The sequence below is a fragment of the Diceros bicornis genome, chromosome 18 (assembly GCF_020826845.1).
Source record: "Diceros bicornis minor isolate mBicDic1 chromosome 18, mDicBic1.mat.cur, whole genome shotgun sequence".
NCBI lineage: Eukaryota > Metazoa > Chordata > Mammalia > Perissodactyla > Rhinocerotidae > Diceros > Diceros bicornis.
Window position 1 is genome coordinate 18,109,931 of NC_080757.1, and position 12,619 is coordinate 18,122,549.

General features: G+C 56.9%; 2 protein-coding genes across 3 annotated transcripts; one reads left to right on the top strand and one right to left on the bottom strand.

Moving 5' to 3' along the window:
• Positions 1-420: 420 nt before the first annotated feature.
• On the bottom strand, positions 421-4,653 carry TP53I13 (tumor protein p53 inducible protein 13). 2 transcript variants are annotated; one of them, XM_058560198.1, is made up of 7 exons: positions 4,480-4,653; positions 3,863-3,931; positions 3,595-3,636; positions 1,828-1,956; positions 1,497-1,691; positions 850-1,405; positions 421-768 (listed from the first exon to the last, which is right to left on the bottom strand). In XM_058560198.1, the coding sequence occupies exons 1-7, from the start codon at positions 4,579-4,581 to the stop codon at positions 656-658; spliced, it is 1,206 nt and encodes a 401-aa protein (XP_058416181.1). In that variant the 5' UTR covers positions 4,582-4,653; the 3' UTR covers positions 421-655. The 2 variants fall into 2 exon arrangements, with proteins under 2 accessions (XP_058416181.1, XP_058416182.1); XM_058560199.1 differs by lacking the exon at positions 4,480-4,653 and adding an exon at positions 4,122-4,229.
• Positions 4,654-6,132: 1,479 nt separating this feature from the next.
• On the top strand, positions 6,133-11,650 carry ABHD15 (abhydrolase domain containing 15). Its single transcript, XM_058560200.1, has 2 exons — positions 6,133-7,048; positions 9,704-11,650. Exons 1-2 carry the CDS (start codon positions 6,168-6,170, stop codon positions 10,227-10,229), a joined length of 1,407 nt encoding a protein of 468 aa, XP_058416183.1. The 5' UTR covers positions 6,133-6,167; the 3' UTR covers positions 10,230-11,650.
• The last annotated feature ends 969 nt before the right edge of the window (positions 11,651-12,619 follow it).

Sequence of the window (12,619 nt, forward strand, 5' to 3'; positions counted from 1 at the left end):
TGATGCATAGAGAATTGAGGAAGGGTTGGGGGAGATGGCAGACACCAAAGAGAGAAAGACAAACCAGGCAAGAGTATGAAGCAAATGCAGACTACAGCTGCTCCAGACGCGGTCCTGGGGGGAAGGCCGTCCTGGGGGGAAGGGAAGCCCTGTGTTGTCTTTTTAGAAAAGGAGCTTGTGAATAACAATGTTTCAGTAACTCACACCACTATTCCCCGCCATGGTGGCAGGAGGGGTCTATCACACTCGTAAAACCCCGGGTAAGGCAAGGTTGGCAAGAGGAGGCAGGCTGGAGGGTACCCAACTGGACTTGATAGACCCCACCACCACCATATCAAATACAACCTAAATGGCCTAGGACAATGTCCTGGGTGGGAGTGAGTGTGTCTGTGTGGCAGATGCACAAGCTCATCTCCAGACTCTACTAAAATAATTTAATTAGAAATACAAGGGAGGCTGAAACCACACCTTTTGTTCCCCTGGGCCACCCCTCCCGCAAACCACACGTTGAGGACAGGGCCCTTCGCAGCGCTTAGGGAGGACTGCTCCATCTGGCCACGAGGGGGCGGCCCCGCGCGCGGTCCACGTGGCAGAGGTCGCGGCCTCCGGGCGGGAGGGGGAGCCCGGGCTGCCACAGTGGGAGGGCTGGGGCAAGTCAGTTGGAGCTGTCCCCATCTGGGCCGCTGTCCGGCGTGGGCGGGAGGAGGGGTCTCCGGCGGGAGCGCTTGACCCGGCGCGGGGGCATCAGCAGCCTCCGCTTCAGCACGGCTGTGGGCAGGGTGGGGAGCAGTCAAGGGCGGGGAAGCCATAGGGGGCGGGGCTGGGGGTGGGAGGAGGGGAACTTCTCACCCGCCACTGTGTCCTGGCTGTCCGCCGTGGGCTCCCAATAGATGCTCTCCCCGCGTCGGAAGTTTCGGTGCAGCCGAGTGCAGAGCGTGGCCAGGGTGAGCAGCACCAACAGGAAGGTCAGGGCCATGGCAGCCCAGGCGGCCTCCTCCGTGCGCGGCGTGGGGCCCCGGGCTGCCCGAGGAGGAGCTGCTGCCCGAGGGGCGGGGGAAGCCTGACTTGGACAGGCACAGCCCCCTGGGCTGCTTTGCCCTTTGGGCAGCTGAGCCTCTATCCTGGAGCTGGCATTGCCTTTAGGCCCCCCAGGCAGCAGGGGGGCAGTGGGCACAGATGGGGCACTACCCCTCTCACCCAGGGTTCCCAACATGGGCTGCTTGGCCTCAAAGCTCTGTGGGAAAGCAGAGGGGAACCTCAGGACTGAGGGGGTGGGCTGGAGACCCAGGGCAGCCCGCAGACCACGCCTCTTGGCACCACCAGGAGAGAGCTGCCTGGGCCATCTAGATGCCACCTCTGCACCTGGGGTCTGCCAGCTCCGCAGAGTAAAGGCCAAAGCCGGGGCCTAAGGGGAGAAGTGACAGCAGTCACCCTTTCCCTTCCTAGATAACCCAGTGACCCCACCACCAACCAGGCCTGGGCCCAGCACCTCTCACCTGCACACACCCTCTCCGGCACAGCCTCCCTCTGCCAGGGGTTGGCACCAGGGGAGAGGGCCCAGAAAGGCTGTCAGAGCGAAACCATGCCTTCCTCTGCTTCCTCCGCCGCCTCCTCTTCAGCCAGTGGGCAGCCCAGGCTGGTTCTACCCATGCCATCTCCAGTGCCACCCCCCATGCTGCCAGCACCAGGGGCTATGAAAGGAGGAACTGTTAGAGCTAAGACAAAAGTGGGGAGCAAGCAAGAGGAAACCCCTGAATATTCCTTTCCCTGCACATGAGCCTGCAGCCTCTGCCAGTGCCAGACAACCACCTTTCATTAACCACTTACCCGATCCTGAGTAAGGCTGGAGTCAGGGGCCAGGGAGGGCTGGGCCACACAAACATGGGCCAGGAGGGCAAGCTGGAGCTTCAGCCAGGGGTGAGCACAGGGGTGGTAGAGGAAGCTGACACCCTCAGCCTGGAGGAAAGGCATGGAGATATCGAGCCAGGCCCAGATCCTTCACTGAGAATCCCAGGTTCTCCCATCTTAGAGGCCAGCTTAAAGGGACTCCCAGGATGACTGGATGACCCTTCCACCTTCAGGGCTCAGGAAAGGACAGGAGCCTGGGTACTGATGTGAGTTCCCTCTTGCCTCTGAGTGTTTCTTTCACCCCTCCTCTCCATCAAACGCCACCCTTCAAACCTCACAGCTTCCATGACAGCATGCCTGGTTAACCCTGTCCTACTCAGACCACACTCTAGCTGTATTTCTCTGCACCTGCAACGATGGCTTTACAGGTCCCCAGTCTAGACTGTGAGCAACCCCCAAATGGAGACCAGGTCGTCTGTGTATTGATCCTATCTATATATTTAATCTCCCACAGCATCCAAATATGGGGCACACAGGCAGCAGGTGCCAATCACAGGATGGAAATACTTCATCGATTATTAATTATCCTTTGATTGAGCTGACCTGATGCTCAGCACTGTGCCAGATACTGTAGGAGACACCAAAAGAGAACTCCTAGACTCTGCTTGCAGAGAATATAAAGGAAACGTAGGGACACAGAACTAATTCAACTAAAAGAGCAAACTAATAAAACTCAAAGTGACTATTAAATTATAAGAGATAAGTTAGAAGCATTATATGAATTTGGAAAAGATGATGAATAAGGGCTGCATGATCAGGCAAGGTCTCAAGAGAGAGCTGACTCCTGCACTGGGCTCTGAAGACGGATAGGGGTGGACGGCAGGAGGGCAGGGAGCTGCCCCCTTCACCTTCAGCTCAGGATAGGCCAGGTGTGGAGGAGAAGCAGCAGGAGCGAAGGTACAGCAGTGGGAATGAGCCCAGCCCTCATGTGTGGTGAGCACGGCTGGAGAGGAAGCACAGATCTGGAGAGGTCAGACGAGGCTTATTTAACTAAGCAGGGCCTGAAAAGCTGGCAGGGGGTATGGCCATGACAAGGTGGGAAATAAGGAGCCATTTAAGGTTTCTGACAGTGGAACGATTTAATGAAAGGGCTGTTTGAGGAAAGGAATCAGGTAGGTGACATGAGGTCTCTTGGCCTACAATAATCAAAAAAAGATAGATATTTTAAAAAGAAAACCAAACAGACAGGGAGGCTATGTGACCAGTGGCAACGAAAACAGAGAGGCAGCCATCCAAGGTGAACCCCAGTTTGGAGCCTGGTAACCTGAGGCACACTCCTTACACCATGCAGCTTCCTACTTTTGAAAGTGCTGTCACAAACAATTTGTTTACTCTTGGTGGGTAGGGACATTACTGATATCCTCTCTTACAGAAAAATGGGGCCCAGAGAGGTCCAGAGACTTCCCACAGTCACACAGCAGAGGTGGGACATGGGTTGTTTCCTCCTACTACCGTCAAAGTTCCCTTGCAACCTCCTGCCCACACAGGCAGCTACTCAACAGCATTCCTGACACAGCACGGCGGACGACAGAGGCCTGAGGCTCACTGTCCTGGGACTAAGAACACTGCCTCTTCCTGAGGGCAGCCGTAAGGAATGGAGCCGGTGGGCAGAAAAGGCGGAGAAAGCCAGCAAGGCGCGCGCTGGTTCCGGTGCAGACACCAGCATGGCTCCCTGCTGGGACTTACCTGCTGTGGGCTCATCCGTGTGTAGGTCACTCTTGGTGACACCTATACATGGGGAAGGAAGAGAGCTCAGAGCAGCTGGGGGACTCCGTGCGGGAGAGGTGAGGGGACAGCAGGCCCTAGGCCGCCAGGCTGGGATGGAGACGTTGGCGACTGAGGGCCGGAGGAACCGGCAGAGGTCCTCAGAGGGTGACTGGCGGGTGCGGCGAGGCAAGAGCGGGACCGCCGGGCTACCCTCACACCTCTCTCCCGCCGCCCTCCAGGCTCCTACCTGTGGGGGGAGAGGCCACAGGCCCTCGGGACAACGGGCTCCCGCCTCCTCCGTCGGCTCAGCCACCACCTGTGAGTCCAAGGCGCAGAAGAGCTGGAGCGCTGGCCTCAGCGCGGCCCTGCCCTCTCCCTCCCCAGGCCCAGCCCGCCAGGGGAGGACTCCTAGTCCCCTCCCCGCGTGCCACTCCTTCCAGGACGAACTTTCGGCAAAGCGCTTTGAGATCCCGTGCCGCAGCCTTCTCTGGCGCGGGTCGCCTTACCTCGCCGGGACCCAGGAGCCCGGCCAGGGCTGCCAGGAGAAGCAGCTGCGGCGAAGGCGGAGGAGGCGCCATCGGCGCCCGCCCCGCTGCCCCTCAAGCGAGGGAGCGCGCGCCACCCCGCCTGCCCCCGCGCCCTCGCGCCGCCCGCGCGCTCACGTAGACCCCGGACTCGCGCTCGCCGTTCCGCCCCCACCACCCCAGACCGCGCGCCCCGACGCCCCAGGCTTGCGCGCGCCTCGCCTTGCCCCGCCCCCGCCCCGCCCCACCCCAATGCCCGCCCACGGCTGCGGGCCGTGCGCGCACGCGCCCTAAACTCCAAGCCGGAAAAGTTTTGTGTGTGAGGCCGGCCCAAGTGCACCGCTCTGCAAGGCAGGCGGGGACCAGCTCCTTCGCCCGGGCATTCGTCCCAGCGGGTTTCCGCGGCCTGCAGAGCGCAGCTGCAGCGCCTGGGTGGGATCATGGAGCAGGGCGAAGGGCGGGAAATGGGAGCCCTGTGGACCGGGTGGCCCTCCTCCGTTAAAACTGCTTCAGACTCGTCAGTGTGACCTGCAACTAGAAGAGGGGCAGAATCACGAAATCCGAGCTGCGGCAGGAAGAGGGTCCCCGCTCTAGAGCCTCGCCTTCAGCCCATCCTTCTCCTGCCCTCGCAAATAAGGCCCGAACCCAGAGGAGTCTCGGGGTGTCTCAGGCCTCCATCCTCCCCAGGCCCAGAAGTCCCGGGAAGCTGGAGTCGGACCGGGGGCTGCTTTGTTCCCCGTGTCCGCCTCCGCTCTCATCGTTCGCTGAACAGTGGCCAGCGTGTGCCCAGGGGACGCACTGGGGCGCCGGCTCTGCTGCCCTCTCCTCGGTGCCCTTCTTGGCTCAGCTCAGGATTTTGAGGAAAGGCGGGAACCTGAGTGGAGAGTGAGGGTTGAGATGCCCAGCCCAAAACTTCGAAATAGAGCAAGAACGCCTCCCACATCCTACTTACAAGGGGGTTTCTTAGCCTTCTCCCGTTCCCCAGTAATTGCCAGTTATTGAACTGATGAAGGGCCTGCAATCTATCCCCTGCCTCGGCCCCATCGCAGGATGACAGACCCCTCGAAGGGCACCTGAGTGCGTCTTTCCCCCCCAGCCTATTCTCGGAGACTTGGGGCTGTTTCTTCTGGAGAAGTCCTTCCTGGGGGGCCGTGCTGAGGATTTTCTCTATCTGAAGCCAGGCTCCGGTGGGGAAAGGAGGACACGCTCCCGGGGGGATCGGGACAGCGCACTGATGCAGGAAAGGGAGGGATCAGCCCCTGGCGCTCTAGCCTCCCCACGCAAACCCGCTGTCGGGGCAGGACGCCTGCCCTGGCCCTCGCTGGCCCTGAGCCGGACCCCCGCCCAGCTGATTGCGCAGTTGCGGGTGCCCGCGGGGCCGAGACAAACACAGAGGTCAGAGAGCGCGGCCGATCCCCGGGAGGGAGGCGCGGCTGGTGGCTCCGGCTGCAGCTGCAGCCGCTCCGCGGGAGCCGAGGAGCCCCCGCCCGGGGCTGCGGTTTATTCACTTCTCGCTTTTGCTACTTCTCAACAGCGGCCCCTGAAGGCGCAGCGACGCAGGGTCTCCCCCGGCGGCTAAACACCGCGTGGGGCGGAGGGGCGGGAGCAGAGGACTCTGATGGTCATCTCCGTCCCCCAAGCCTCGGTGTCCCAGTCTCCCCACTTCTCTGCCGCGAACACCCCACTCCTGGGCTCGCTGTCCTCCTCACTCCCTTCTGGCTCGCCGGAGCCTCCTCGCTCCCTCTTCTCCGTGGTTTCGGCTCGGTTCACCCTCTGCTCCTGCTTGTCGCAATCGCTGTACAAAGGGCCGGGGGTGGGAGTGGGGGGCGGGCGAGGGGAGCCGGGCCCGAACTGGCTGCCTCTGCGGGGCCGCGGCCAATCCGGAGCGCGCCCCCCCGCGCGGGAGGGCCCTGGGCAGCCGCCCGGGGCCGGGCGGAGCCGCGGGCAGAGCGGGGAGCTCGCCGAGGGGACGGCTCCACCGCCTGCCGCCCGCCGCCCGCCTCCCGCCGGGGGCTCTCCTGCCTCGCCATGCCGCCGTGGGACGCCGCCCTCGCCCTGCTCCTGGCCGCGCTCGCCCTGCTTGGCCTGCTCGTTCCGCGGCTGCGGCGCCCCAGGAGGCGCGCCGTCGGAGCGAGGACCCTGCCGGGGGCCCGGGGCCAGGACGACCAGGAAGAGGTGGACGGCAGGGGCCCCGCGGACCAGTTCAGCGACGGGCGTGAGCCGCTGCCCGGCGGGTGCAGGCTCATCTGTAAGCCGTCGGCGCTGGCCCAGTGCCTGCTGCGCGCCTTGCGACGCTCGGCAGCGCTGGAGCCGGGCCCGCGCTCCTGGCTTTCCGGGCCCCACCTGCAGACCCTCTGCCACTTCGTGCTGCCCGTGGGGCCGGGGCCTGAGCTGGCCCGGGAGTACCTGCAGTTGGCGGACGACGGGCTGGTGGCCCTGGACTGGGTGGTGGGACCTTGCGCCCGGGGCCGCCGGGTGACAAACGCCGGGGGCCTTCCGGCGGTGCTGCTGGTGATCCCCAATGCGTGGGGGCGCCTCACCCGCAACGTGCTCGGCCTCTGCCTGCTCGCCCTGGAGCGCGGGTACTACCCGGTCATCTTCCACCGCCGCGGCCACCACGGCTGCCCGCTGGTCAGCCCCCGGCTGCAGCCTTTCGGGGACCCGTCCGACCTCAAGGAGGCGGTCACTTACATCCGCTTCCGACACCCAGCGGCCCCGCTCTTCGCGGTGAGCGAGGGCTCGGGCTCAGCGCTGCTGCTGTCCTACCTCGGCGAGTGCGGCTCCTCCAGCTACGTGACGGGTGCCGCCTGCATCTCGCCGGTGCTGCGCTGCCGCGAGTGGTTTGAGGCCGGCCTGCCCTGGCCCTACGAGCGGGGCTTTCTGCTCCACCAGAAGATCGCCGTTAGCAGGTGGGTAACGGTGGCCGCAGGCGGGCAAGCGGGGAAGAGAGGTCTTGGGCTCACCGAGAAACAGCTCTGCCTGGGATTGAATCAAACAGGTTTAGGGCAATTGGGGCAAAGTTCAAATATACTTTCTGAAGCTGTCCAAACCCTCTAGTCTAGACAGAACCAGGAAAGCAGGTTTAAAAGCCATAGACAGACTCAGTCAGCATCCTTATGCTGGAGCAGGGACTCCTGCCCTGGGGCCCCCTGGCCTCGCCTCAGCCCCGCCGTTTCCTAGCAACCTGAGCACCTGCCCCACTCATAGCAGAGGCAGCGCCTGACTTTTATCACTTAGTCCGTAGCTTGTCAAATCAGCAAAGAGGGCTCTGGAAGCAAATGCAACTGATTGTCCAGAATGTTTCCGTAGAGTCTCTGTGCCAAGGTGACAGGAATTAGAAATTTGATGGTATTTGATTTATTAAAATGCTTTAGACTTGACAAATGTTCCGCATATTCCTAGGTATGTATTCTGTATTCAACATTCAATACAAACATTTAAACATAATTTAAAAAAAAATCTCCGAAAAGAGAAGAATCCACCACCAGGGTGACAGGTGAGACTTTTCCACTAAGCCCTGAGCAACAGTCCCACAGCAAATAACTGGGCCTCAGTTTGCACTGTTGCTCTGCTAGGAGAGGGCAGAATGAGGTCAAAGACATTATGGCAACAGTGTGGTGTGGCAGGAAGACCTGAGATGTAAGGTCAGACCCACTTGGATTCAAATCCTAATTTCCAGCATGTTACCTAACCCCTTTGAGCCTCAGTTCCCTCTTCAGTTAAATGGAGCTGATAATGACCACCTCCCAGGGTGATTAGAAGCATGAAATGAGATAACGAAAGTGAGGGGCCTGGCACTGGGTAGGTGCTCAAAAAATGGTAGCAATTGTGATTTTCTTTCCTTTCCCCATTTTGCCTCCTGTTCTGAGAAGGTCAAACCCTGAGCTCAACAACAGCCCCAAGTGCTGCCATGGCAACCAGATCCACCAGAGCAGTTCAGGGGCAAGGTGCTCTCATATGGCTTAATTACCAGTTTTCATCCACAAATGACCGCCACCAGCACTGACCCTGGGCACCAGCTGGAGGATGTAGGGGAGGAAGATAATTCCTCTACCCTGTGGGTCCTTCTGGCTGGTCTAAGAATTAAATTGACACGAGGCAGAATAACAGGAGAAAGTCAAACAAAGTTTAATAACATGTCTACATGGGAGAAACCCAGGAAAACTGAATAAATCACCACAATGGAGGAAGCTACCACCTTAAAAACCATCTTCAGCTAAGGACGAAGGAGGATGGCTAAGGACCAAGGAGGATGTTGGGGCTGGTGGTTTGGGACTTCAAAGGGGAGGAAGGCAATTTACATGGAGATGGAAAAGCAAATGTTTGATAAACAAATGTTTGCTAGGCCATCTATAGACAATGTGATGAGAGGAGGGGAGAGGGAGAGGGCGAGGGCGAGGGAGAGGGAGAGGGAGAAAATGAAGATAAAAATGGGCTTAGCAAGGATCCTCCCTGTCTACCATACGCAGAGTTATCTATGGTGATGGCCTGTCCTGGGACAGGCCTTTTATCTTAAATTCTTTTAGGCAGTTAGGGGGAAGGTCAAAGTTTCTTTCAGAGTCTTTTGTCCTTGAAAATAATCAAGTGGAAGAGACACATTTTGGGGTGGCAAATTCTGATCCCCTACAAGGATAAGATACAGAAAGTGGAGAGGAAACCTGGGCCTTTAGGAACTGCCTTGCCCATGGAAGTTTAGGACTGAAAACTTGGGGCAAGCCTCTTTGAATGTTTGCAGGAGACACACATCCAAATTCAAGTGGCTAAAGCTGGGTTGATCTACCCAAAGGAGCTGCCCACCCTGGCCTCCTTGTCAGGGAGCCAGGCCTCTCCAGGGAGGTGGAAACAGCAAAGACGTCCCTCTTCCCCAGAGCAGTTGCTCCCAGGCTGCTCCCATTTGGAACTCACTGCGTAAATTAATTACACTCCCAGTCACTTCCTCTGCCCCCAGCCCACCCAGGAATACCTCCCTCACTGATCAAGGTCACACTCATTTGTCATCATCTGGACAGCATGTTAGCTTTTAAAAAACAAACTAACTAATACAATGTAAAGTAAAATGTTAATGATGGAGGGGTGTGACCTGCTGGTTTGGATAGTCTGAGCCAGTGAGTTCTTCTAGGAGAGGTTCAGGAGGTGACAGTTAAGAGCAAATTCCCTACAGAGGGTCAGAAGTTGAGGTCAAAAGAGCTGTTGCTGTAGCTCAGTGGCTGTAAAGTCAAATGCTACCCCAGGGGTGGGCAGGTAATGCCCTGAGTGACAGGTCTGGCAGGAACTGCAACACAGGAAGGAGGAAATACCCTGATTCCTGCCTGAAGGATGCCAACCCATGTTGCCAGAACTTCCCATTTCCCTAGAGAAGACAGATAGCTGCATTTTACATGAAATTTCCTGATTTTAAACGATGATAATGAAATGGAAGTTTTAAAAAATCCTATATGGCCAAAGAAAGCTTCCATGGCCAGAATCTGACCTGTGGGTTGCCACTCTGTAACATATGCTTGCTGTCAATTTGGTGTCGAATTCTTCCCTCTTTCCTACTTCCCCATTCCGCTTCTTGCTGTCAGGTACGCCACGGCCCTGGAGGACACAGTGGACACCCGCAAACTGTTCAGGAGCCGCTCTCTGCGAGAGTTTGAGGAGACCCTCTTCTGCCACACCAAGAGTTTTCCCATCACCTGGGACACCTATTGGGACCACAACGACCCCCTCCGGGATGTAGATGAAGCCGCCGTGCCTGTGCTGTGTATCTGTAGTGCTGATGACCCCGTGTGTGGGCCCCCAGACCACTTCCTGCCGACTGAACTCTTTCACAGCAACCCCTACTTCTTCCTCCTGCTCAGTCGCCACGGAGGCCACTGTGGCTTCCTGCGCCAAGAGCCCTTGCCAGCCTGGAGCCATGAGGTCATCTTGGAGTACTTCCGGGCCTTGACTGAGTTCTTCCGAACAGAAGAGAGGATGAAAGGGCTGAGCAGGCGCCGAGCTTCGTTCCTAGGGGGCCGGCGACGCTGGGGAACCCTGCAGAAGCGGGAGATCTCTCCCTCTTCCAATCTGGAGGAGATCTTTAGCTGGAAGCGATCGTATACAAGGTGAGACCTGGCCTGGGAACCCCTCAGTTCTGGAAGGAAGAACAGAGCTGGGGATGGGAGAGTCCTGAAAGGTGATGAGGGCCGAATGGGGCAAGCAGCTCCAGCTCTTTGCCACTGATTCAGCCCATTCTCTCTTAAACTGGTCTGTGGAAAGACATGGAACTTCCAGCAAGCTGGCGCTGACTTTACCCTGAGCAGAACTCCTGCTCAGACTCTGCTCAACACATTCCTGCTCATCCTGGTCAGCAGCTGGGCATTCCCGGTCACTGTCTCCTGTCACCAACCGCATAAGCCAAAGAATAGCACCATTTAAGCCCATGGAGGGCCGGCCCCGTGGCTTAGCGGTTAAGTGCGGGCGCTCTGCTACTGGCGGCCCAGGTTCGGATCCCGGGCGTGCACCGAGGCACCGCTTCTCCGGCCATGCTGAGGCCGCGTCCCACATACAGCAACTAGAAGGATGTGCAACTATGACATACAACTATCTACTGGGGCTTTGGGGAAAAAAAAGGAGGAGGATTGGCAATAGATGTTAGCTCAGGGCTGATCTTCCTCAAAAAATAAATAAATAAATAAGCCCATGGACTCAGGAGAAAATGCTCTTTCACTAGCAATGACTGCAGAGAAGATGAGTTTATGTGTGTCACTGGGCAGCTCTGTCCCACATAAATCATCAGCTCTGTGACCCTGATTCTCAAGCTGGAGCCATTGATGTAGTGGAGCCTCGATGTAGTGAGGACAGGATGTTTGTGTCTCAGTCCCACTTCCCTCATTTTGTTCTGTGGTTGTGGTGCTTTGCTGACTTAACGCGGCCACAGCCGTGGAAGCGGGCTCACAGAGCTGTGTCAGTCTTGCGTGAGTGTGAGGAAGGTGGCAGAGGCAGTAAGTGCTGTGCTGAAACTGGGTTGGTGAGGGCGACAAGGTAGAGAGTGTGAATGCCTGTGTCTGGAGTACTGAGGTCCGGTCTTTCAGACAAGTTCTCCAAGTTGGGAATGGGGCTGATCTGGGGCTTCAGCCTAGGACCTCAAGCCTCACTGGAGAGATCCCAAGGATGATTTTAGGAATGCGAAGTCCTCACACACAGGGTCTGCTGGACCATGGCTCAAGGAGCCAGATTCTCAGGCAGTCTAGCTGTTCCCTCTGGTACCATTTTGGGGGATTACTCCAGAGAGCCCTAGCCAGAGCCATGTTCTCCTGAAATGGGGGCTTTCTGTAAGTGGTGAAAAGTATAAACCTCATATCTTAGGTGTTTTCTGGTTAGTTGCCCTCTTTTCTGACACTACTGCTAGTCCCTCCCTCTCCAGAGCCTGGAGAGACATCTGGGACCAGAGAAAACAAAAGTTCCAAGATGTTGGCTAGAGCTGACTCAGTGATTTATGAATATTTCACATTACTATGCTTTTTCTGCTAAATTATTCAAAAAGCCGTCTTTGTGATGCAGAAAAATCTTCTTCCTGGATCTGGCCACTCAGTGACTGAGAGGATGTTTGGTTTTATGACGAATAATGCTGAAGACCAGAGTAAAATAAGGCATTGTACCAATTGATCCACATATCCTGTTTTGGATTAGGCCATTAAACAATATAATAGGACATCCGGTTCCATGTGCTGCTAAGAACTTTGCCCCGAAGTGTTATTTTAATTTGTCATTGAGGGCCCGGCCCCATGGCTTAGCGGTTAAGTGCACGCGCTCCGCTGCTGGCGACCCTGGTTCGGATCCCGGGCGTGCACTGACGCACTGCTTGTCTGGCCATGCGAGGCCGCGTCCCACATACAGCAACTAGAAGGATGTACAGCTATGACATACAACTATCTACTGGGGCTTTGGGGGAAAAAATAAAATAAATAAAAATTAATTTGTCATTGAGAAAGAGGGCACGTGCATTGACAGGAAGCTCCATCCTGGCCTTACAAACAGCAAAGCACTTTTAAAGAGGAGAGATGTTTACCAAAAGCCATGTCCTAAGGCTTGGTATGAGGAATTCCTGGGGCCATGATTTCAAGTTTGGATAATCTTAGCCCAGCTTCATTCTTCTAGATGAAACAAGAAGTCTGAACTATCCAAGAATCTAAATTGAAATGTAGATAACACTCGATTGTCTAAGGCACATTATCCTGTCATGAAAAATTACCTCTCTCCTTCCCCACTCTTGCTTCTTCTCCTCCACATTCCTCATCTAACATCCTTTCACCATTTCTGAGCAAGAGAAATAACAAGGAACTGAAATCTAAAGAAGTCATTCTACTGCTGGTTAACAGTCTCACTGTAAGGCTTGGTGCAGGAGAATTACTGACCTCTGGCCACCCCCCCAGGATCTGGTACAGTGGGGATTTCAGTTAATTAGGGTCCTGCAGGCCCATATGCAGGACCCTAGGATCATTCAGAACTGACTGCAA

Coding starts and splice junctions, on each gene's coding strand:
- TP53I13 (XM_058560198.1), bottom strand. CDS start 4,581: ATGATCCCACCCAGGCGCTGCAGCTGCGCTCTGCAGGCCGCGGAAACC. Junction 3,932..4,479: donor CCCGCCTGCCTTGCAGAGCG/GTGCACTTGGGC, acceptor TTGGACTCACAG/GTGGTGGCTGAGCCGACGGA. Junction 1,692..1,827: donor CCAGCCTTACTCAGGATCGG/GTAAGTGGTTAA, acceptor CTCCTTTCATAG/CCCCTGGTGCTGGCAGCATG.
- ABHD15 (XM_058560200.1), top strand. CDS start 6,168: ATGCCGCCGTGGGACGCCGCCCTCGCCCTGCTCCTGGCCGCGCTCGCC. Junction 7,049..9,703: donor CAGAAGATCGCCGTTAGCAG/GTGGGTAACGGT, acceptor TCTTGCTGTCAG/GTACGCCACGGCCCTGGAGG.